Here is a 24,706-nt window from a genome sequence, read left to right on the forward strand (position 1 = left end):
TGTGTATGTATATATATATAAAACAATGTTATAAATACATACTATATACACAGAATGTATATATCATAATTGATGTAGACAAAGAATGGAGAAAATAGCCAAGGAGATGAAATTAAAACATGTTGATTCTTTACACAATCCATTTATGTTTCAGCTGATGACTGTGTTGATGGGAAGTTTGGATGGAAGTGTAGATTTACTTGCCGGTGTAAAAATGATGATGTTTGTAACAAGATTACAGGGGAGTGCCCGAATGGTTGTCAAGATGAATACTATGGTTCCAGCTGTCTGTTTGGTATGTATAGCTAATCGTTAATTACTGATGTGTTTTTCCAAAGTAAATTGATACTTTATTTTATAATGTAATGCAGCATGAATAGTTTTCAGACTGATATTTCCTGTCCATCTATGCTATATTATTGTACAACAAATAGATGTATATAGTAAAGAAATAATTGACAGCATTGTCAGAGGAATGGCTTCCCTTCTCTTTTGTCAATTGTTTACTTTATTAGCTCACCTGGCCCAAAGGGCCAAGTGAGCTTATGCCATAGCGCAGCACCCGTCATCCGTCCGTCCTGCATCCGTCAACTTTTCATTTAAACAACTTTTTCTGAAATACCGAAAGAGTTATCATATTTGGCTGGAAGGTTCCTTTGATGAAGCCCAAGAAAGTTTGCAAAAAATAAAATGACCTTGACCCATATTCAAGGTCACAGAGGTCAAATGTGTTAAAAAATTGAATCAACTTCTTCCAAATTACCGGAAAGCATAAAATCATTATATATGGCTTGAAGGTTCCAATGGTAAAGCCCAACAAAGTTTGGGAATAGAAATAACCTTGTCCCATATTCAAGGTGACAGAGGTCAAATGTATTAAAACCTTTAAACGACTTCACACCAAATACAGGAAGGCATGGAATCATTATATTAAGCTACTATGTTCCTCTTACGGTGTCCTACAAAGTTTGCTTAAATAAATGACCTTGACCAATCTTCAAGGTCACAGGGGTCAAATGTGTTAAAACGTTTAAACAATTTCTTCGGAAATATCGAAAAGCCTAGAATCATTATATTTTGCTAGTATGTTCCTTTTATGAAGTCCAAGAAAGTTTCAAAAAGAAATGACCTTGACCCATAGTCAAGGTCACAGGTGTCAAATGTGTTAAACCTTTAAATGACATTTTCTGATTGTCTAAAATATCTAGTATAGTGATATTATTGTAAGATAGGTTCTCAATGATGCCCAGTAATATTTGAGAACAGAAATGACCTTGACCCATATTCAAGGTCGCAACAGTCAAATGTGTTAAACTGTTGAACAACTTCTGATTAACCTAAAGACCTGGGATCATAATATTTGGCCAAAAGGTTCCCTTAATGGTGCCCACATAGTGTGTGAAAAAATAGCTGGACCCATAATGATATTTAAGGTCATTGGGGTTAAATTTTGTAAAATAGTTACACAACTTCTTCTGATTAACCAAAAAGCTATCATATTTAGCCAGTAAAGGCCTTTATACAAATATGTAGAACCTTCCTGACTTAATGAATAGGACATATTTGGCTGGAAGTTTTCTTGGCATGAATTGGACAAAATTATAAAGACCTTTCACAGTGGCGTCACACTGTTACCAAAAAAATAGATTGGGCCATGCCCACTGGAGGGCTTGGGATAAGTAATGTTATGCTTGGGATAAGTAATAATAATTATAATGATATACTGGACACAGGCTTATTAAGATCATATACAGATCAGAGTTTAAAAGAATTGGTATCTGGGATATGGATCAGTGTGTTATTGTCTGGTTCGTGATAATAAACACATTCAGTTTGCCTCCAATGATTCTCCAATCGGGATTCAAAAGTTTTGATTGTTGGTGATGTTATAACGGCATTAGGAAGTGAACTCCACTGGTTTACCACCAGTTCACAGAAAGAATATTTCCTCAGATTTAGTCTGCTTCTTCTTTTTAATAGATGAAAACTGTGCCCTCTTGTTATCTTGTTATTGTTTTGTATCAGGAAATCCTCCGCGACAGCCCTATCGTATCCTCCATGTGTTAGTTTGTATACTTGAAGCATATCTCCTCTAAATCTTCTGTGCCTCAGTGTCGGTAATTAAAGGATCCTTAGCCTGCTGTCTTAGCTTAGGTCTTTCATTCCTTATATTTGTCTTTCATTCCTGGTATTTGTTAATGTTACACAGTGAAAAAAATACATGTGAGCCAATTACTTATGTTCTATTCACATCATTAAAATAAAGAAAACATGATCAGAAAGGGAATGGCAAGTGCTTCATTGTGACATAAGATTCTTCGTAATTATCGTATAGATAAATAAGAAATTCTAAGTTGAAGCCATTTGCTATGCAGTGTTTATAGATCTACAGTAAACTGTTATCACTAGATCTCCAGTGGACAGGACTTAGCTGACTAATGATATGCATGAAACGTTTTATTATTGGTTTTGAGTTAGGATTATGGTTTATAATTACATGTACCTTAATTTTTCCTGTCAATTATATTTAACTAGAAACATTATAAGAAAGTCTCAATTCAATTCCATATGGAGTAATTTGTCATATTGCTTTAAACATCTACTGTCGAACATATGCACAGATATAGTACTGTTGGTCATAAAGATCTAGGTGAGTGATACAGGCCCTCTGGGCCTTTTGGTTTAAAAAGGCTCAGTGTATGAGTAAGGATCCACCTGAAACCTTTTAGATGTACCACAACACACATACAAACTTGGCAGGATGTTGGTTCTTGGAGCATTTCTCCAAGTGTAGATTTTTTCTTTAAGTGTTTTAAATGTACACATACCAGCAGATACAGAAAGGCCTTATATCTCAAAGTTTTTGATGGTTTTGGAAATTCCTTACATGTATAGGATATATCTTTTAAGTAAAATGTTATTTCATATCAATTTGATTAAACCAGTTTGCTTAACCAAAATATCGAACATGAATAAAGAAAGAAATTAGCTGAGTCTTCTCCAAAGGCCATAGATTCTAGATATTTCTTTTGTGAACTGTGATACCTTTGTAAGAATTGGTTGATACAGTGTTATTGAGTCTCTGATGTAATAACAAAACATGGTTAAACTAAAATGACAATTTGAGTAACTTTTACTTCCACCAGAAAATGACTACAAATATACTGCAGACGGGAAGAACTACCAAGGTAACATAGGAACTTTTTTCAAAGACGGAACTTTGCATCAATGTCAGGATTGGAACAACTCCATAGCGACTGCATTGTTGGGATTATCTGGCAAGAATTTCCCAGATAAGGTATTTCCAGGTCCCTACTGTCGTTTTCCTACTGGTGATTCCAGACTTGATACTTTTAACGGCATACCAACGGATCCATGGTGTAGCTACGACTGGGATTCATTAAAATTTGCTTCATGTGGAATAACAAGAAAGGAAGGTAGAGTATACCTAGTACATAACAATGCCCCATATTTGTAGTGTACAAATAGACACATTCATTACTGCACTAATACCAATCTGTATAACTGAAATAACTAAACGGGCAGCTGTGTCTACAGTACTTAGTATGGTCTATACAATAATAGGCAGCTGTGTCTACAGTACTTAGTATGGTCTATACAATAATAGGCAGCTGTGTCTACAGTACTTAGTATGTTCTATACATATACAGAAATCTGGGTCTACAGTACTTAGTATGGTCTATACATATACAGAAATCTGTGTCTACAGTACTTAGTATGGTCTATACATACCCCCCCGGTATACAGAAATCTGTGTCTACAGTACTTAGTATGTTCTATACATATACAGAAATCTGTGTCTTCAGTACTTAGTATGGTCCATACATATACAGAAATCTGTGTCTACAGTACTTAGTATGGTCTATACATTTACAGACAGCTGTGTCTACAGTACTTAGTATGGTCTATACATTTACAGACAGCTGTGTCTACAGTACTTAGTATGGTCTATACATATACAGAAATCTGTGTCTACAGTACTTAGTATGGTCTATACATTTACAGACAGCTGTGTCTACAGTACTTAGTATGGTCTATACATTTACAGACAGCTGTGTCTACAGTACTTAGTATGGTCTATACTTGAGCATGGAGCTGTACATGTGTCTACAGTACTTAGTATGATCTATGCAGCATACTTTCAGACTGCTGTAGAATAAGGGAAATTGACAGCTACATTTTACTGTGTACTAAATTTTTCGGGATTATAAGCCACACCTGGTGAGTCGGGCGTGCGGTTTATATCCAGGTGAAGTCTATTTGTGGACGGGGAAAAAATTGGCTTGATGAAAAAGAAAAAACAGGATGCGTACCAATACGAGATGGTATACTCCTATAACATTAGAGGCCACTTTTCAGCTGTTTTAATATATTTATTGCACCAACTGCGACTACAACAGCTACCACTTTGTAAGAACTGCATTATGTTATCTGTTACCAGTATATCAAATGTCAAAAATAGTGGTCACCGTATCATAAAAAAGCTTATATGTGGATCAAATTGGGGGGAAAGGTTAAAGATTATGGTTCTGCGACTTATAGACAGACACAACTTATAAATTGGAAAATATGGTACATTTGATGTCACCTACTGAAAAAAAGATACATATATATGTTCACATATTTTTGTATTGTCAAGATGATTTGTAAATTGGTAATCTTTTTCATATTCCAGCATGTGAGGTAGGGAGATATGGTCCCAACTGTTTGTATGAGTGTCACTGTGCTGATATTACGTCAGACTGTAACCAGAAGACGGGGAAATGTACCAGTGGCTGTCATCCAGGCTGGATTGGTGAACCAGGATGTCAGACAAGTAAGTTTATAGCCAAATATACAGACACCATTTGGGAATCAAACTGTTGAAATTGCATCCATTTTTTTAGTTCCTAGAAGATGTATCACCATTGCACCATTTCATATAAGGACATATGGTTTTTTTGTGCAGGTTTTTTTTTTTTTTTTTTTGTCATTAGTACTGGAAATCACCAAACTTTCAAAGAAGAAAACAGTGTTTTTTTTAGAATATTGACATCTCTTCATGTAGCTCTAAAATTATATAAATCTTGGGATTATCCATGACCTATTTTGTTTCTTGTATAAATTTGTAAGAAATATTCTCTTTACTCTTAAAAGATGACAAACATGTTTTGTTGTATAATCAGTATGTTTCAGTGTTACTCAACTGTTAAAAATTCTTATTGTTTTCATTTTTTAGAATGCCCTCCTGGAAAGTATGGGTTGATGTGTAAGGAAGACTGTGGCAACTGTAAAAAAGATTTATGTGACTTCGAATCTGGGGTATGTTCTGAGGGATGCGAGGCTGGTTACCATGGCGATACTTGCAAACAAGGTAAGTGGTCAATTATTTAGAAAATTAATTAATTCCATAAAATGGTTTGATGTTTTAAGTATATAGTAGCAATATCTGGAACAGCTCCATGTTAAAATTTCAAATACTATAAATAGCAAAATTGAAATAAACCCAAATATAAAGTACTCCATGTATTGCTTAGTTTCTTTGAAAACCGTTTTTGTTCATCATTTCTTGATGTTGATCAAAACATCACATACAGTTTTTCTAGAGAAAGAGATGGTTCTGTGAAGTTCCATAAAGGAAGTAGTGGCACAGGGCTGTATCCACAAACTAACAGGTTATATATAGTTCCTACACCCGAGAACATCACAAAATCAAATCAATAGCTCAAGTATATGTCCTCATACCAGACTGATTTGATGTTTGTCTACTGTTTAAGTCAAACACCCATCGTGAGGAAATCACCTGTTTCATCATTAACTCAATTCTGATATCAGACAGATCATGATAAACATAATGTTAAGCTCTGAGAATTTGAACATTTTACATGCTACCTTAAAACCTTGTTCCTATGACTGAATTCATCAATGATTTTTATCTCTCTGTCAAAAAGTTTACATTCAAATAAATAACATTGTTATGTTCTAAGTTACATACTAGCATCTTTGTCTTGTCGATTGTTGTAGAGTGCAGCCCTGGTACCTATGGTGAAAACTGTCTGAGTACCTGTGGTAACTGTTTGGATGGTATGTCATGTGACAAGCTATCTGGCCAATGTCTAAGTGGGTGTTCAGAGGGATACTTGGGGGTGTTCTGTCAGACAGGTAAGCCTGATAATGTTGTATACAGATATATTGTAGTCTGTGATCATGAGAATACTGCTGGAATGTTTTTGTAATAATCAGCTGAAATTTTGGGGTGCAATATTGATGGTAAAATAATTATCTTATTGTAATGTATACTAAAAGGGTTTTATACAGTGTTACTTGCAATCATTCTTGTGTTACTTTAACAGAGATACTGTGAACAGGAGTATTTGTATTAAGATATGAAGATATTCATTCACAGAATTGAAAATCTGCACATTTTTTTATGTCAAAAAGGCTGTTCTAGTGGCACTTATGGCATGAACTGCTCCAAGAATTGTGGGAAGTGTAAGGATGAGTCATATTGTCACCATGTGGACGGGAGATGTGTGTTGGGCTGTAGCCCTGGATGGACCAGCTATCTCTGCGACCAGGGTAAGTTTGGTTCTCAGCATATTTTAAAGTTGCATCATGTGCTGTTATATTAAAAAGAAATGTCACATCTTGAGAAGCTCTGAACACATTTGGTTCCTATTTACTCACTATCTTCTACACCATGTCAATTTCTGTATATTCATCCAACAATGATATTAACATGCATGGAAGTTTGGGCATTTATGCCTTACAGATATTTTGTAGTTGTGTAAACTGTTACTAAAGCTCAGTCTCTACATGCTTTAACAAATGACTTGCCCTGTACAAAGATGACTGATTTGTAATCTGAATTATTCTGAAGTTCTATCAACTCTGATATATTGGTCTGTTGTCAATGAATATGAGAGCTCCTGCCCTGTGAAAAGTGAAGGATGTAAGCAAAAGGCACTTGGGTGGGCATTCAAAAGATAATGATAGAAATAAATTTTATATACGTATGAAACAGTTACAATATTTCTCATATTCTGTATTGTACAGAAAAACCTCGTTATTTCAAACTCCGCAGGACCGTGGAAAAACTTTGAAACAACTGAGTATTCAAAATTTAATCGAGTTCAAATGTTTTGTGTAAAGTTAGGCAGGGACGGACAATTGCTCCAAATTAAGCAGGATCTTCCACTTACATGAGGTCGAGATAACGAGGTTTTACCGTATATTATTACTAACTGTGCGATTAGATTTCCACTTCAGTTTTTAAGATTTGGTGATCACTTTATCTACTTATGTGAATTCATATTTTGTTTAAAAGTCTGTGGTGTTTAACATTGTAAGTGTATGTATTTAGTCTTTGTAGAAGTTAGACACAACACAGAAAATCTGTTCAAAGATTAGTGTTTTAGTTGTGGAGTAACCTGCACTAAATAAGAATTTTGGGGAAATAAACATTACAGGTTGTGATGAAGGCCTGTATGGTCAGAACTGTTCCAACACCTGTGGCAGTTGTAAAGATGAAGAACCATGTGACATAGAGACCGGAGAGTGTGTGACAGGGTGTGCCCCAGGATATACAGGCAGTATTTGTGCCCAAGGTAAGACAGATTGTACACACTTTAAGATGTGCTTCAGGATACAAAGGTAGTTACATGTGTTCAGTGTGAGGCTGACAAAAGTAGTACACACTTTTATATTTGCCCTGGTATACAAATCAGTATTAGTGGCCAGTGCGAGTAGTTATATAAACTTTTATATGTGCCTAGAGTAAAGCTTACAGATTGAGTTTGCAAACCCTTACAAAACATGAATTTTACATAGCATCTTGCTGTAACTTTTCAGGGTCAGTGGTATAGAACCAGACAATCTGTATTATTATGAGGTGTATATTTGCTAAGTAAATATGTTATAGGACTATCACTAATAGTACAGGTACTAAACATTAATATTAGATAGGTTCTATGGAACTGAATTTTTTATTACTGTTTCTGATATAAGTGTACAAGCTGTATCATATTTTCATTTTCTAACATAGTGTCCTGTATTTGAAATATAATGCCCCATTGAAAATTTTGTAAGATATTTATGACAGTATGTTGGCAACAAGTAGCCAACAAATATTATGCCCTTGTTTGAAATATACCCAGTCATGAATATCCAGTTGCTGTTACTTACAGGATAGGTTTCACATAACAAGGCTATCACACTCTTACTGGTGACATGACAGAATCGGTATCCTAACCCCAATTTCCTTCTCTCAACATCACAAAACCATAGTTACAGAAAGGTAATTAAACTAATTACACATATTTTTAGTGATGATCAATAGTGCTGGTGCTAATGCTGGTGCCACTGGTGGGGTTGTCGCAGGAACCATCATCTTCCTTGTGATCATAGCTATCATAGTATTTATTGTGTACAGGTAAGTGCAAAAACTCCTCATTTCATCACTCTGGTGGTAGTATCTAACATGTACCGATATAAGACTCCAGACATCTCTGTAGTCTGATTGATGTCCCATGGATAAAGTTAGTAGTCCATAATGTTGATGTCCCTTGGATATAGTTAGTAGTACATAATGTTGATGTCCCTTGGATAAAGTTAGTAGTCCATAATGTTGATGTCCCTTGGATATAGTTAGTAGTCCATAATGTTGATGGTAGATTGATGTCCCATGGATATAGTTAGTAGTCCATAATGTTGATGTCCCTTGGATATAGTTAGTAGTCCATAATGTTGATGTCCCTTGGATATAGTTAGTAGTCCATAATGTTGATGTCCCTTGGATATAGTTAGTAGTCCATAATGTTGATGGTAGATTGTTGTCCCTTGGATATAGTTAGTAGTACATAATGTTGATGGTAGATTGTTGTCCCATGGATAAAGTTAGTAGTCCATAATGTTGATGTCCCTTGGATATAGTTAATAGTCCATAATGTTGATGGTAGATTGATGTCCCATGGATATAGTTAGTAGTAGTAGTCATAATGTTGATGTCCCTTGGATTGATGTCCATAATGTTGATGGATGGATAGTTAGTAGTCCATAATGTTGATGTCCCTTGGATATAGTTAGTAGTCCATAATGTTGATGTCCCTTGGATATAGTTAGTAGTCCATAATGTTGATGTCCCATGGATAAAGTTAGTAGTCCATAATGTTGATGTCCCATGGATAAAGTTAGTAGTCCATAATGTTGATGTCCCATGGATAAAGTTAGTAGTCCATAATGTTGATGTCCCTTGGATAAAGTTAGTAGTCCATAATGTTGATGTCCCATGGATAAAGTTAGTAGTCCATAATGTTGATGTCCCATGGATATAGTTAGTAGTCCATAATGTTGATGTCCCTTGGATATAGTTAGTAGTACATAATGTTGATGGTAGATTGTTGTCCCATGGATAAAGTTAGTAGTCCATAATGTTGATGTCCCATGGATAAAGTTAGTAGTCCATAATGTTGATGTCCCATGGATAAAGTTAGTAGTCCATAATGTTGATGTCCCATGGATAAAGTTAGTAGTACATAATGTTGATGTCCCATGGATAAAGTTAGTAGTCCATAATGTTGATGTCCCATGGATATAGTTAGTAGTCCATAATGTTGATGTCCCATGGATATAGTTAGTAGTCCATAATGTTGATGTCCCATGGATATAGTTAGTAGTCCATAATGTTGATGTCCCAGTTAGTAGTCCATAATGTTGATGTCCCATGGATAAAGTTAGTAGTACATAATGTTGATGTCCCATGGATAAAGTTAGTAGTACATAATGTTGATGTCCCATGGATATAGTTAGTAGTACATAATGTTGATGTCCCTTGGATATAGTTAGTAGTCCATAATGTTGATGTCCCATGGATATAGTTAGTAGTCCATAATGTTGATGTCCCATGGATATAGTTAGTAGTCCATAATGTTGATGTCCCATGGATATAGTTAGTAGTCCATAATGTTGATGTCCCATGGATATAGTTAGTAGTCCATAATGTTGATGTCCCATGGATAAAGTTAGTAGTCCATAATGTTGATGTCCCATGGATAAAGTTAGTAGTCCATAATGTTGATGTCCCATGGATAAAGTTAGTAGTCCATAATGTTGATGGTAGATTGATGTCCCATGGATATAGTTAGTAGTCCATAATGTTGATGTCCCTGGGATATAGTTAGTAGTACATAATGTTGATGGTAGATTGATGTCCCTTGGATATAGTTAGTAGTCCATAATGTTGATGGTAGATTGTTGTCCCTTGGATATAGTTAGTAGTCCATAATGTTGATGTCCCTTGGATAAAGTTAGTAGTCCATAATGTTGATGTTGGATATAGTTAGTAGTCCATAATGTTGATGTCCCATGGATATAGTTAGTAGTCCATAATGTTGATGGTAGATTGATGTCCCATGGATATAGTTAGTAGTCCATAATGTTGATGGTAGATTGTTGTCCCTTGGATATAGTTAGTAGTACATAATGTTGATGTCCCTTGGATATAGTTAGTAGTCCATAATGTTGATGTCCCATGGATATAGTTAGTAGTCCATAATGTTGATGGTAGATTGATGTCCCATGGATAAAGTTAGTAGTCCATAATGTTGATGTCCCATGGATAAAGTTAGTAGTCCATAATGTTGATGTCCCATGGATATAGTTAGAAGTCCATAAGGTTGATGTACAATGGATATAGTTAGTAGTCCATAATGTTGATGTCCCATGGATAAAGTTAGTAGTCCATAATGTTGATGTTAGTAGTCCATAATGTTGATGTCCCATGGATATAGTTAGTAGTCCATAATGTTGATGTCCCATGGATAAAGTTAGTAGTCCATAATGTTGATGTCCCTTGGATATAGTTAGTAGTCCATAATGTTGATGTCCCATGGATAAAGTTAGTAGTACATAATGTTGATGGTAGATTGATGTCCCATGGATATAGTTAGTAGTCCATAATGTTGATGTCCCATGGATAAAGTTAGTAGTCCATAATGTTGATGTCCCATGGATAAAGTTAGTAGTCCATAATGTTGATGTCCCTTGGATATAGTTAGTAGTCCATAATGTTGATGTCCCATGGATAAAGTTAGTAGTCCATAATGTTGATGTCCCATGGATATAGTTAGTAGTCCATAATGTTGATGTCCCTTGGATATAGTTAGTAGTCCATAATGTTGATGTCCCATGGATATAGTTAGTAGTCCATAATGTTTATGTCCCTTGGATATAGTTAGTAGTCCATAATGTTGATGTCCCATGGATAAAGTTAGTAGTCCATAATGTTGATGTCCCTTGGATATAGTTAGTAGTCCATAAATGGTAGATTGATGTCCCATGTCCCATGGATATAGTTAGTAGTCCATAATGTTGATGTAACTTTGATATAGTTAGTAGTCCATAATGTTGATGGTAGATTGATGTCCCATGGATATAGTTAGTAGTCCATAATGTTGATGTCCCATGGATATAGTTAGTAGTCCATAATGTTGATGGTAGATTGATGTCCCATGGATAAAGTTAGTAGTCCATAATGTTGATGTCCCATGGATATAGTTAGTAGTCCATAATGTTGATGGATATAGTTAGTAGTCCATAATGTTGATAGTAGTCCATAATGTTGATGTCCCTTGGATATAGTTAGTAGTACATAATGTTGATGGTAGATTGATGTCCCATGGATATAGTTAGTAGTCCATAATGTTGATGTCCCTTGGATATAGTTAGTAGTCCATAATGTTGATGTCCCATGGATATAGTTAGTAGTCCATAATGTTGATGTCCCTTGGATATAGTTAGTAGTACATAATGTTGATGGTAGATTGATGTCCCTGGGATATAGTTAGTAGTCCATAATGTTGATGGTTGATTGAATGTAGAAAATTAAACCCCAGAACCAGCCAAGTTTTTCTGATGATAATTTTTCAAACTGTATTTGATTTGTATGTGTCTGAAACTTGATGGTTCTGGTGTTGTTAAGGATATCACAGTATCCATGGTGATGCTGGTTAAGGTTAGCATTAACATGATATTGATTTTCTATAGAAAAAGGAAGTTTAACAAGACTTTGGAAGTCCAACAGAAAGAAAAGACCAACAAACTACCTGTTGAAGAAGATCCCATTGAGAGTACTAGGGAAACCGATCAGCTGCTACGTGCAAATGGTACGTTCCTACTTTCATTTATGTTAAAATAGGTGGAATGGGTTCTATATCTTTTCCTTTTGCAATCTTGGTAAAGTCTTCATTACTGCACTGAAGGTAATTTAATACATGATTTCCAGGACTGGTTTGTCATAGTATCATAATTTGGTAGTTTTAACAAGGGAAATACGCCTTACATAGGAAAACTACAATTTGTATACATGTTAGCAGTGCCCAGATCATTAGTGTTTCCCATCATCACAGGTGTGGCGAGTTTGGAGCCAGAACGCAGTGAGGAGGAACCTATATATGCCAATGTAAACACACACAAACAGAGCATGCCTGTCAAAGTTCAAGATCTATATGACTACATCAAACTTAACAAAGCACAGGAATGTGACGGCTTCAAAAAAGAATTTGCTGTAAGTACACAATCACATATTGTCTTTTCCTCTGAAAAACATTTTTGAACTGAAAGCAAAATTCTTTCATCTCTGTATAAGTAATCTGGGTGATAGAGAGTGAAATGAAGGAACAACATTTCATATTTCATTGGTTTTATTAACAGGAGAAGCTGTTAATTTGGTTTTAAAACATCAGATATGGAGTCAAATGATGTCTATGTCAAATGCGAAGTTTAATTCTTGTATCATAGATTTGATGTCATCTTTATCTTAAGGGTGGAAAATATGGGAAAAAATTAAAGAATCATACCAGCATGTGAATGAAGGGTTAATACAACATTTGACTGATGTCCATATTTCTAGTTGAGCCAAAGTTTGGTCCGTCCATCCTGACTTTAATATGATAGAGTGAAAGAACGCTTCTTTTTTACAATCACAAAAGTATTTCATATGATTGATTCCTAGTTTTGAAACATTTGCATTATTGAATCCAACAAGTGGGACCAGCTGTACTCTATATGGGCATTGGAACTCCCTATTTTTCCCACCAAAGTATTCTGCTATTGTTACCTGTATGTTACAACATGTAGTTGATAGTGTCTATTCCAAATGTTTTTATATGTGTTACATACAGGAACTTCCCCATGGCTTGATGGCTTTGTGTGAGGCAGCAAAGAAACCAGAAAATAGGCCAAAAAACAGATATGGCAACATCATTGCATGTGAGTTTTTACTTTAATATTGATAAAGATTATGTAAACAACTTGATATTCAACAAGCCAAAAACTAAGGGAGTGTAGATTTAGATCGTTGCATCATAAATTTATTCAATTAATGGATCCTTCTTAACTGTGATGTTTCTACTGAGTATAGGATGACATCTTTCTACTCTGATAATACAATTTCTACGTATATTTCAGACGATCACTCCAGAGTGTTACTGGACCCTGGGGAGGAATATGCAGATGAGGTCGGAGCTGATTACATCAATGCTAATTATATTGATGTGAGTTACATACATTTGTGTAGTTTTGCATATTTTATTTTAATTACAAACTGATAAAATGAGAAATCTTTCTTCAATAGATAAAAATTTAAAGGACTAATAGTTCACCTGTATGAAGTTTAGATAATTTTATCTGTCAGTTTGTAACATTTACATGTTTTGCTTTGCCAAAATGGTTATACATGTAAAATTAAGTTTTTGAAATTCTAAATATTTTTACTTTTTCTCTTTTACAAAGGGTTATACAAGGGCAAGTGCATATATAGCATCACAGGGTAAGTGCTATCATGCCAAGTAATCTATACATTTGTTCAAATAATACAAATCTTCATGTTTCATCAGTTATGTTAGTCATCAGATTTCTGAGAAATTTCATGTCATAGGTTTTGTTCAGTTATTTTCACTCTGAACTTTGAATACATTTAAAAAGATCAAAGGTGATATTCATGTTTCTGAGTGTTTTTTAATGTTTTGACTTAACTGGTAATATTCTTTGGACAAATCTATTCCAGAAAAGAAAATTTGATTTTAACGTGTGAAATTTTTGTGACAGGGGCAACAAAAGTGATGTTAAGAGACTTTTGGAGAATGGTATGGCAGAAAAAGACCTGTAAAATTGTCATGCTCACCAATGTCATGGAAGCGTGCAAGGTGAGTGAAATTGTGTCCACAAACAGGCGAAGGATACTACTTTAGTGGTTTAATAAAATAGAGACGAAATTGAAACCTTCATGAATATTACCTACTATGCCACATATTCTAAAATGTTGGTGTAATTGTCCTTTTCATGGCTGGAACTTGTGTATATGTGTTATAAGTTCAAGATGAGTCATTGTTTGTGGTGAATGCATATTATAAAATCAAGATACAGGGTAAGGTGGATCTTTGAATTGGAATAGTATATATTATCCTGTATATCTAGGATAGATGATGGAGGAAAGTCTGACTAAATGAATGGTGCCCCTACAGATACATATATATGTGATCAGTTTGAATAGAATAGGGCATTGCAATGTGTAATGATATCATGCTTTGTCTATCCCCAGAAAAAGTGTGAACAGTACTGGCCCGACAGTGGCAGTATGAAGTATGGGAGTATTAATGTGGAGATCCTCGATACAGCCGTGTTTACTGATTTTACCATCCGCACATTTAATGTCTCGCTGGTAAGTATGTAACAGATTAGATGACAACCAGTCATACAATCTTCACAACTGAATGGCCCTTTTGTATGTGTTTGTCCTACTCTTTTTAGTTAGTACTAAATGTGTGTCTCTAAAACATCAGGTATTTTTTTTGCAGTAGTCATACCTTCCTTTCACAGACTAGGTATCCTTAACAAAATTTCAAGATTTTTTTAAGTTCGAATGGTGTTTTAGTGTCTTCATGATATAAAAATATGTCAACAAGTATTTTGTCAAAATTTTGTTATAATCTTGAATGATTTTACCCACAATTCCACCCTATTAAGGAATAATATCATAGGTCTTCTTTTGCATGGGCATCTCTATAAGTTTTAGTGTAGACTTACAATCTACAAAAGAAGCATGCGTACCACACACAGAGAATGATTAGTGTAAAATTCCACTGATACCAGATTTCCTTGTTCCTCTTTATCTATACAATAAAATTTGTAAGTATTCTGTTTTAAAGAAACTGGTAGCCTCTCGATAAAACAACATCATCTGTAATAGACATACACATCTGTAATAAGTGTACACCCACAATAACCTACCACTGCTTAAGCTTTGTTGATGACCCACTCAATCTTTGCAATAAATACTTTTGACAAAAATCCATTATTGTTTTCAGTAACCCACCAATTTTAGTAGATTAAAACTGTTATGGCAACACACTCATCTCAACTACCCACCTTTTTCAACCCACCGTTTTCTCAACAACACACATGCTCAACAACCCACCCTTATTGACCCTCATAACCTACATATGTAGTACACCTGACTCAGCAACCCATCTTTTTCAAAAAACAACTATGCCCTGCTACTACCCCTTGCATACCCTACTTAACCCACCTAAGTGTCAACATTTTGTTCATGTCAACAGGTCGTTTTTATCAATAACCCTGTAAGCAACTATTCTGTAAGTCCCTGTCCTTGACATGTGTTAAAGGACATCAGAAATAGCATATTGGGCAAGATTAACAAGCTTGCTTGGTAAAAGCTAGTCATTATTAAATAAAACTTTGAAATCTTTTTTCCACTTTTGCATGTGTTTTCTTTCTCCACCATGAATGTTCTGTTCCTGACATCATGAATTCACATATTGGATGATGATAGACACTATAGTTTTGACTAGGTATTCATACTTGTTTGAATTTTAGAGCTTGGTATTGATTGAAGTTTGTTAAAAGATTCCCATAATGACTTCAATTGTTATTGTGCATGCCTTGCATTTAGTTGTGTCCAATCCTTGTGTTTTTGAAGAACGAGGCTAGTCGGACTGTGAAACAGTTTCACTTCACATCATGGTCGGACCATGGAGCACTGACCTATCCTACACCGCTGCTTACATTCAAGCGTAAGGTTGAAACATACACACCAGAAAGTACTGCTCCAATCGTCGTACACTGCAGGTAATTCATCCAATACTAACCCTAGTTGTACCATGAAAACCAACGTAGCATGTTGCATTGGTTCCTCTAGTGGAATGTGATAGTAAGCTTCTTAAATTGTGCAGCATTAATTGAAATGCAAATTTGTTAATGATTTGTAATAACTTATCTTCAGTTGCTCAGTTCATGTAGTACACTTGTAGTAAGATAAAGCTTGTAGGCTACAATAATTATATTCTGTTGAGTAGGTTTGAAGACTTTAACAGGTGCATCAGTGAATTAAGTTAAGATGTGTCGTCATTGGTGTGTATAATAGTATGAAGCGAGTTACAGTATTTGGGATGGTATTAATAAGCTTCAATAATTTCAGTTTTAATTTAGTAGTATTCAAACATTCACTTTTATACAATGGTAGAACAACAGGATTGATAAAGTGTGTTAAATGGATTTGTACTAAAGTTATATTTGAAGTGCCATATTCACATAGTATATTTCAAATTTTGCTGAAAGATGTAAATTTCCAATATTAGTCAGATTTCTGCTGTTGCCAAGATATGATATCCAATAATAATAGTTAAGAGAAAATATCCCATCACAAAGATACAATTGACATTAAGTAAACAGATCTGTGATTTTTTTTTAATTTGATGGTTGTAGTGGTTGATTGTCATTATGTTGTATTCCAGTGCTGGTATCGGACGGTCAGGGACATACATTGCCCTGGACTATCTGATGTACCAGGCTAAAGCTGAGGGAGTAGTGGATGTGTTGAGATGTGCCCAACTCATGAGATGTAACAGGATAAACATGATTCAGACCTGGGTAGGTTTCAGAACCAAACATTTGTAATATTCTATAAATTTCATCTGTTAAACTTCATGATTGTAGTTTTTAACATGCATACAAAAAGGATATAGTATAAGAAAAAAATGGTAAAAAATGTTTAAGCTGTGTTTTTCATAAAAATGAAACTTTGGTAGTCATTGTGTAATAAAAATGAAAAAAAAGGTGGAATTTTTACAAAAATATGAAATTTCTTATTAAATAACAGGAGCAGTATGTGTTTGTGTATGAAGCACTGTTAGAGGCTCTGAAGGCTGGAGATACTACAATACCAAACGACCAATACAGACGGAAGTATGAGGAAATGTCCACCCTTAAGCCAGACCAACTTACAACTCCCCTGGAGGATCAGTTCCAGGTAACAGCTGGAATATCTAACGATGGGAATCTGCACAATCCTTTATCACATTTGCTTCGGGTTATTATTTGTCTGAATCAGTTTCGTGTCTTGAGAACCTCTCAAGAGATTTAGTTTATATTTACACCATTGTATCATAACATCAAACTCTATACCCGATCAGGTTATTGTATGCATAGGAATAGGGACATTAAAGTCTTACAGACATATTCTAGTTTAGAGAAGTGTTTTTTGCTTCATAACTTTTGCCTTATATTATATAGGCAGTGCAGGAAGTCACCCATACCATGGATACAGATGAATATAAAGCAGCTATGTTACCAGAAAACCTTGGTAAAAATAGAGTCAAGAATATTTTACCAGGTAAGCCTCTCTGTCAGTATTGTTATATAGTTAGATAGGAGTTGTTACCAGGTAAGCCTCTCTGTCAGTATTGTTATATAGTTAGATAGGAGTTGTTACCAGGTAAGCCTCTCTGTCAGTATTGTTATATAGTTACCAGGTAAGCCTCTCTGTCAGTATTGTTATATAGTTAGATAGGAGTTGTTACCAGGTAAGCCTCTCTGACAGTATTGTTATATAGTTACCAGGTAAGCCTCTCTGTCAATATTGTTATATAGTTAGATAGAGTTGTTACCAGGAGTTGTTACCAGGTAAGACTCTCTGTCAGTATTGTTATTCAGTTAGATAGGAGTTGTTACCAGGTAAGCCTCTCTGTCAGTATTGTTATACAGTTAGATAGGAGTTGTTACCAGGTAAGCCTCTCTGTCAGTATTGTTATATAGTTAGATAGGAGTTGTTACCAGGTAAGACTCTCTGTCAGTATTGTTATATAGTTAGATAGGAGTTGTTACCAGGTAAGCCTCTCTGTCAGTATTGTTATACAGTTAGATAGGAGTTGTTACCAGGTAAGCCTCTCTGTCAGTTTTGTTATATAGTTAGATAGGAGTTGTTACCAGGTAAGCCTCTCTGTCAGTATTGTTATATACCTAGTTAGATAGGAGTTGTTACCAGGTAAGACTCTCTGTCAGTATTGTTATATAGTTACCAGGTAAGACTCTCTGTCAGTATTGTTATATAGTTACCAGGTAAGCCTCTCTGTCAGTATTGTTATATAGTTAGATAGGAGTTGTTACCAGGTAAGCCTCTCTGTCAGTATTGTTATATAGTTACCAGGTAAGCCTCTCTGTCAGTATTGTTATATAGTTACCAGGTAAGCCTCTCTGTCAGTATTGTTATATAGTTACCAGGTAAGACTCTCTGTCAGTATTGTTATATTGTTACCAGGTAAGACCAGGTAAGTAAGCCTCTCTGTCAGTATTGTTATATAGTTACCAGGTAAGCCTCTCTGTCAGTATTGTTATATAGTTACCAGGTAAGCCTCTCTGTCAGTATTGTTATATAGTTACCAGGTAAGACTCTCTGTCAGTATTGTTATATAGTTACCAGGTAAGCCTCTCTGTCAGTATTGTTATATAGTTACCAGGTAAGCCTCTCTGTCAGTATTGTTATATAGTTAGATAGGAGTTGTTACCAGGTAAGCCTCTCTGTCAGTATTGTTATATAGTTACCAGGTAAGCCTCTCTGTCAGTATTGTTATATAGTTACCAGGTAAGACTCTCTGTCAGTATTGTTATATAGTTACCAGGTAAGACTCTCTGTCAGTATTGTTATATAGTTACCAGGTAAGCCTCTCTGTCAGTATTGTTATATACCTAGTTAGATAGGAGTTGTTACCAGGTAAGACTCTCTGTCAGTATTGTTATATAGTTAGATAGGAGTTGTTACCAGGTAAGACTCTCTGTCAGTATTGTTATATAGTTAGATAGGAGTTGTTACCAGGTAAGCCTCTCTGTCAGTATTGTTAGATAGGAGTTGTTACCAGGTAAGACTCTCTGTCAGTATTGTTATATACCTAGTTAGATAGGAGTTGTTACCAGGTAAGACTCTCTGTCAGTATTGTTATATAGTTACCAGGTAAGCCTCTCTGTCAGTATTGTTATATAGTTAGATAGGAGTTGTTACCAGGTAAGCCTCTCTGTCAGTATTGTTATATAGTTAGATAGGAGTTGTTACCAGGTAAGCCTCTCTGTCAGTATTGTTATATAGTTACCAGGTAAGCCTCTCTGTCAGTATTGTTATATACCTAGTTAGATAGTTACCAGGTAAGACTCTCTGTCAGTATTGTTATATACCTAGTTAGATAGGAGTTGTTACCAGGTAAGCCTCTCTGTCAGTATTGTTATATAGTTACCAGGTAAGCCTCTCTGTCAGTATTGTTATATAGTTAGATAGGAGTTGTTACCAGGTAAGACTCTCTGTCAGTATTGTTATATAGTTAGATAGGAGTTGTTACCAGGTAAGCCTCTCTGTCAGTATTGTTATATAGTTAGATAGGAGTTGTTACCAGGTAAGACTCTCTGTCAGTATTGTTATATAGTTACCAGGTAAGCCTCTCTGTCAGTATTGTTATATAGTTACCAGGTAAGCCTCTCTGTCAGTATTGTTATATAGTTAGATAGGAGTTGTTACCAGGTAAGACTCTCTGTCAGTATTGTTATATAGTTAGATAGGAGTTGTTACCAGGTAAGCCTCTCTGTCAGTATTGTTATATGTTATATAGTTACCAGGTAAGACTCTCTGTCAGTATTGTTATATAGTTAGATAGGAGTTGTTACCAGGTAAGCCTCTCTGTCAGTATTGTTATATATACCAGGTAGTTCAGATTGTTATATGTTACCAGGTAAGCCTCTCTGTCAGTATTGTTATATAGTTACCAGGTAAGCCTCTCTGTCAGTATTGTTATATACCTAGTTAGATAGGAGTTGTTACCAGGTAAGCCTCTCTGTCAGTATTGTTATATACCTAGTTAGATAGGAGTTGTTACCAGGTAAGCCTCTCTGTCAGTATTGTTATATAGTTACCAGGTAAGCCTCTCTGTCAGTATTGTTATATAGTTAGATAGGAGTTGTTACCAGGTAAGCCTCTCTGTCAGTATTGTTATTCAGTTAGATAGGAGTTGTTACCAGGTAAGCCTCTCTGTCAGTATTGTTATATAGTTACCAGGTAAGCCTCTCTGTCAGTATTGTTATATACCTATATAGGAGTTGTTACCAGGTAAGCCTCTCTGTCAGTATTGTTATATAGTTAGATAGGAGGTGTTACAAGGTAAGACTCTCGGTAAGTATTGTTATATAGTTAGATAGGAGTTGTTACCAGGTAAGCCTCTCTGTCAGTATTGTTATATAGTTACCAGGTAAGCCTCTCTGTCAGTATAGTTAGATAGGAGTTGTTACCAGGTAAGACTCTCTGTCAGTATTGTTATATACCTAGTTAGATAGGAGTTGTTACCAGGTAAGACTCTCTGTCAGTATTGTTATATAGTTAGATAGGAGTTGTTACCAGGTAAGCCTCTCTGTCAGTATTGTTATATACCTAGTTAGATAGGAGTTGTTACCAGGTAAGCCTCTCTGTCAGTATTGTTATATAGTTACCAGGTAAGCCTCTCTGACAGTATTGTTATATAGTTACCAGGTAAGACTCTCTGTCAGCTGTTCTTCACTAGGAGTTCCAATGTTAGTAAATGTATTGAAAATTACTCCAAATCATGACCTTACAATCTGCCATTTAAAAAAAGTCTCTTATTTTTGTGCCTAATTTATGATTGAAGTCTTTCCTCTTACAGCTAATCGATGCCGACCACACCTGTACACCCAAGTGGAGGGCTGTAATGACTACATCAATGCCATATTTTTATCTGTAAGTTATGTAATGTTAGCCTATAATTATATTGAGTTATAGAAAGTGTTAATTAGTGAGTGAAATTTCTTAATGGATGATTTTGTGTTTATGATTAAGTATAATATAATGAAAACTGTCATGTATATGGGTGGTGGGATGGTGCAGTGGACGTGAAAAGCTATGGGTCATCTGTCCGACAATGTTGGTTTTCCCTGGGTACTCTGGTTTCCTTCCACAGTAAGACCCCTAGCTCATTTCTATTCAGGCCAATAAGAGTGACTAATATAATCCGATAGCTTGTTTCGCAATTGTTGAAAATAAATATAGTTTACATTTTATTGCTGTCAAAAAAAATTCTATTCAGTGTACTTCAGAATTGGTAATATGCCTAGTTACTTTGTTGGTACAGTACAATTTATACATTCTTCAAACTAATATCCTTAGGAAGACAATCTGTTAGCTTTTAAGGGTTGCTCTTGATACATAGAATATAAACATTTGAAATATTTGATTTGAGAATTTTAAGAATGAAGAATTTTTTTTGATATCTTGACAGGGCTACACTCATCGAGATGCATTTATCGTGACACAGATGCCTCTACCTAATACAGTAGCTGACTTCTGGAGAATGTTGTATGATTACAACTCCAACACTGTCGTCATGTTGAATGACTTTGACAGAAATGACCAGGTTAATTGCAGACCTACTTCTAGAAAGATTAAAGGAAACATAAAAATTATGTAATATCCATCAAGATAACACATGTAGATCAATGTCTCAATTTAGTCAACTTACTGACATACTGTAACCATATTTAACTTGTGGTAGTCAAAGTTTAGCACACTATTATTTTTGGTAGATAAGCACAATGTCAGTAAGCTCATCCACTGTGATAGCTATGTAATGTTCAGAACTTTCAATTAGCGCAATCACATTTTAGCATGATATTTTCAGCACAAAAAGTACTAAAATATGTACATTTACATTGTCATCTATTATCATGTCTTCAACACCACACCATCCATCTTTTGTTACAGACATGTGCCCTATACTGGCCAGAGGAACATGGCTACACTGTGGAGTATGATCCTCTAAGTATCGAACTACTGTCTTCCAGGGAGGTAGATCCTAACGTTTCTGAACGCATTTTCAAAGTATGCAACCACATGAAGGTCAGTTTTCTGATTTGAAGACTCTGAACAGAATGTTTCAACTAACAGAGTATTTTATGCTAATTGAATTCTAAAATTCATTTCCAAAAGGATAACTTGTGCAGAAATATGAAAATGTATTTAGACATTAAGTTAAAGGATTTTGTTTTTGGAGCACTGGTTTATTTTTTTTTTGATGTTATGAATTGTTAAGTCAACTAGTGATATTCATTACCATTACTGTAGATGGTAAGTCATGAATTATTGCAGTTACAAAATTTATCAGAAAAGCCATTTGTGTTAGCATTAAGTGGTTAAATTGCCAAGCAATATGTAATATCATTATTATCAGATGGTTCACAAAATAATCAGCATTGAAATATCAAAGTACGGCTGTAAACAATTGCTCTATGAAGTAGGAAGCTGTCATTCTTATAAAAATATTTTAATTTTAGGGAGAAGCCCGTGCAATCAAACAATTTCAGCTGAGGTCTTGGTCCGACTCTGATAAAGTGCCAGACACTGCAGCTCTTGTCCAGCTTTTGGATATGGTTTGTGATTGGTTGAAACAGAGTGGTAAAGGACCAATCACAGTTCACTGCATGTAAGAACTGTTTTATACCTTTATAAGAACTAGCAGCAATACAGTAAATAATTAAGTGCTGAAGGAAATTAGCCATGGTCTCAGTTTTATCAGCTGATAAAGAAGTAACTCAGTATCAGTATATTTGTATTTATTTGATTCTATATTGTTGCTGTCAATAACAGGAATGAGGCCAGTAAGAGCTTTGTGTTATGTGAGTCACTGCTGTGATTTCTGTATTAATGAATAGAGCAAGTGAGAGCGATGTGTACTGTGAGTCACTGTTGTGTATTCTGGAATGGGGCCAGTAAGAGTGGTGTGAACTAAGAATCATGTCTGTGTTTTATATATTCAGGAATGGGGCCAGTAAGAGTGATGTGAACTATGAGTCATGTCTGTATTTTATATATTCAGGAATGGGGCCAGTAAGAGCAGTGTGTTCTGTGCTGTGAGTCATGTCTGTATTTTATATATTCAGGAATGGGGCCAGTAAGAGCAGTGTGTTCTGTGCTGTGAGTCATGTCTGTATTTTATATATTCAGGAATGGGGCCAGTAAGAGCGGTGTGTTCTGTGCTGTGAGTCTTCTACTAGAGCGGATGCAACGTGACCATGAGGTGGATGTATTCCAGACTGTGATGGCCATACGTACTAATCGACCACAGTTCATAGAGGACCTGGTGAGTTACGTTTATGTGTAAACCTTTTTATAAGGGAGTACAAAGTGTTACCTATAACCGCCTGTCTCGCCTCATCCACCATGTCGCCTCCTGACACGACCTGTTCAGAATCAATGTCTATGATGTTGTGAACCCTTCAGGTTCCTAATGACCCCACAGTATCATAGCATCAACTTCTACACCTTTATTGTCTAAAGATGGTCATCAGTCAAGATGAAAGGGTCAAAGATCACATTTTAAAACTTCAATCTGAAAATCCATCAAGTTATGCCTTTTAACCTTGTCTTAAGAGCAGAGATCATACTTAATATAATGGTTGGAAAAAGATCAACATCTCCATTCTGTAACAATATTTTTTGAGGTCTAGAAAAACTCTTCATTGTCAGATGTGATTTGAAGCCTAAGAGCCTCTTTCTCATAGTAATCATGGGTACATAGTAGCTTTTTGTTCCTCAGAACAGAGAAAAGGTTACCTGATAAATCTTCTCTTTCCAGGAGCAGTACAATTTCTGTTACAAGATGGCATTGGAGTACATAGACACCCAATGAAGTTAAGATGTCATGTATATTTACAACATCTTTCCATGTGCAATTCAACTCCTGCTAAACAGAAGTTCAACATTTGACTGAATTCCAAGAATCGGAAAGAAATCAACTCTGATGATTGTATGAAATCATCTTCAAAAGGTGAAATAACAAAAGAGTATTTGTAATTGTTGCCATGACAACAGAAATTGTGATCGAGAGATTTGAACATGAAGGTCCACTTTTGTTGTATGTTATCATTTGTTTTTGTGATGAAGTAAATGTTTCACAGGCTGTCGCTATTCAATAGCTCCTACATATTAATCCCATGTGATGTACTCGTTCATAGCCAAAATCAGACTTTTCCATGCGAATTCTATGTTATGGTCATTTTAACATAAAAATATTACTCGTTAATTTTGACCATGCTGCACAACTTGTCAATTTTTTGTACCTTTGTTATGAATGCACATCTGCGATAGAATCTCGTGTAGCCAAGTAAAATTTGAAAATGTAAAGTGTCTTGGTTAGCAAAGCATTTATATTACCTGAAGAATCAGGAATACGTTTATAATTTGCATTGGTCATTAACAATTTTTGTTTTGTATAATTTAACAATTTACTGTGTAAACATTTCTTTTGAAATTTTGAAATTAGAACAAAATAAAAAATCATTTAATGACAATTTCAAGTATTTTTTCAGA

At 35.2% G+C, this 24,706-nt stretch overlaps 1 protein-coding gene across 1 annotated transcript in view; it reads left to right on the plus strand.

Moving 5' to 3' along the window:
• The window catches only part of LOC132562877 (receptor-type tyrosine-protein phosphatase kappa-like), a 30,313-nt gene extending 6,152 nt beyond the window's left edge, over nucleotides 1–24,161 (plus strand). Inside the window, exons 2-26 of the mRNA XM_060227651.1 lie at nucleotides 155–295; nucleotides 3,147–3,437; nucleotides 4,697–4,837; nucleotides 5,240–5,374; nucleotides 6,025–6,162; nucleotides 6,442–6,579; nucleotides 7,470–7,607; nucleotides 8,326–8,431; nucleotides 12,043–12,161; nucleotides 12,405–12,562; nucleotides 13,179–13,266; nucleotides 13,465–13,550; nucleotides 13,789–13,825; nucleotides 14,104–14,201; nucleotides 14,597–14,716; nucleotides 15,995–16,143; nucleotides 16,809–16,944; nucleotides 17,174–17,323; nucleotides 17,587–17,686; nucleotides 21,009–21,082; nucleotides 21,621–21,755; nucleotides 22,103–22,237; nucleotides 22,672–22,820; nucleotides 23,342–23,477; nucleotides 23,973–24,161. Of these exons, the coding sequence (XP_060083634.1) occupies nucleotides 155–295; nucleotides 3,147–3,437; nucleotides 4,697–4,837; nucleotides 5,240–5,374; nucleotides 6,025–6,162; nucleotides 6,442–6,579; nucleotides 7,470–7,607; nucleotides 8,326–8,431; nucleotides 12,043–12,161; nucleotides 12,405–12,562; nucleotides 13,179–13,266; nucleotides 13,465–13,550; nucleotides 13,789–13,825; nucleotides 14,104–14,201; nucleotides 14,597–14,716; nucleotides 15,995–16,143; nucleotides 16,809–16,944; nucleotides 17,174–17,323; nucleotides 17,587–17,686; nucleotides 21,009–21,082; nucleotides 21,621–21,755; nucleotides 22,103–22,237; nucleotides 22,672–22,820; nucleotides 23,342–23,477; nucleotides 23,973–24,026 (3,152 nt within the window). The 3' untranslated portion in view covers nucleotides 24,027–24,161. The remainder of the gene's footprint in view (nucleotides 1–154; nucleotides 296–3,146; nucleotides 3,438–4,696; nucleotides 4,838–5,239; nucleotides 5,375–6,024; nucleotides 6,163–6,441; nucleotides 6,580–7,469; nucleotides 7,608–8,325; nucleotides 8,432–12,042; nucleotides 12,162–12,404; nucleotides 12,563–13,178; nucleotides 13,267–13,464; nucleotides 13,551–13,788; nucleotides 13,826–14,103; nucleotides 14,202–14,596; nucleotides 14,717–15,994; nucleotides 16,144–16,808; nucleotides 16,945–17,173; nucleotides 17,324–17,586; nucleotides 17,687–21,008; nucleotides 21,083–21,620; nucleotides 21,756–22,102; nucleotides 22,238–22,671; nucleotides 22,821–23,341; nucleotides 23,478–23,972) is intronic.
• The last annotated feature ends 545 nt before the right edge of the window (nucleotides 24,162–24,706 follow it).

This window comes from Ylistrum balloti, unplaced genomic scaffold (genome assembly GCF_031769215.1).
Source record: "Ylistrum balloti isolate Yb309-2 unplaced genomic scaffold, AGI_CSIRO_Ybal_v1 Utg371540, whole genome shotgun sequence".
Taxonomy (NCBI): Eukaryota; Metazoa; Mollusca; class Bivalvia; order Pectinida; family Pectinidae; genus Ylistrum; species Ylistrum balloti.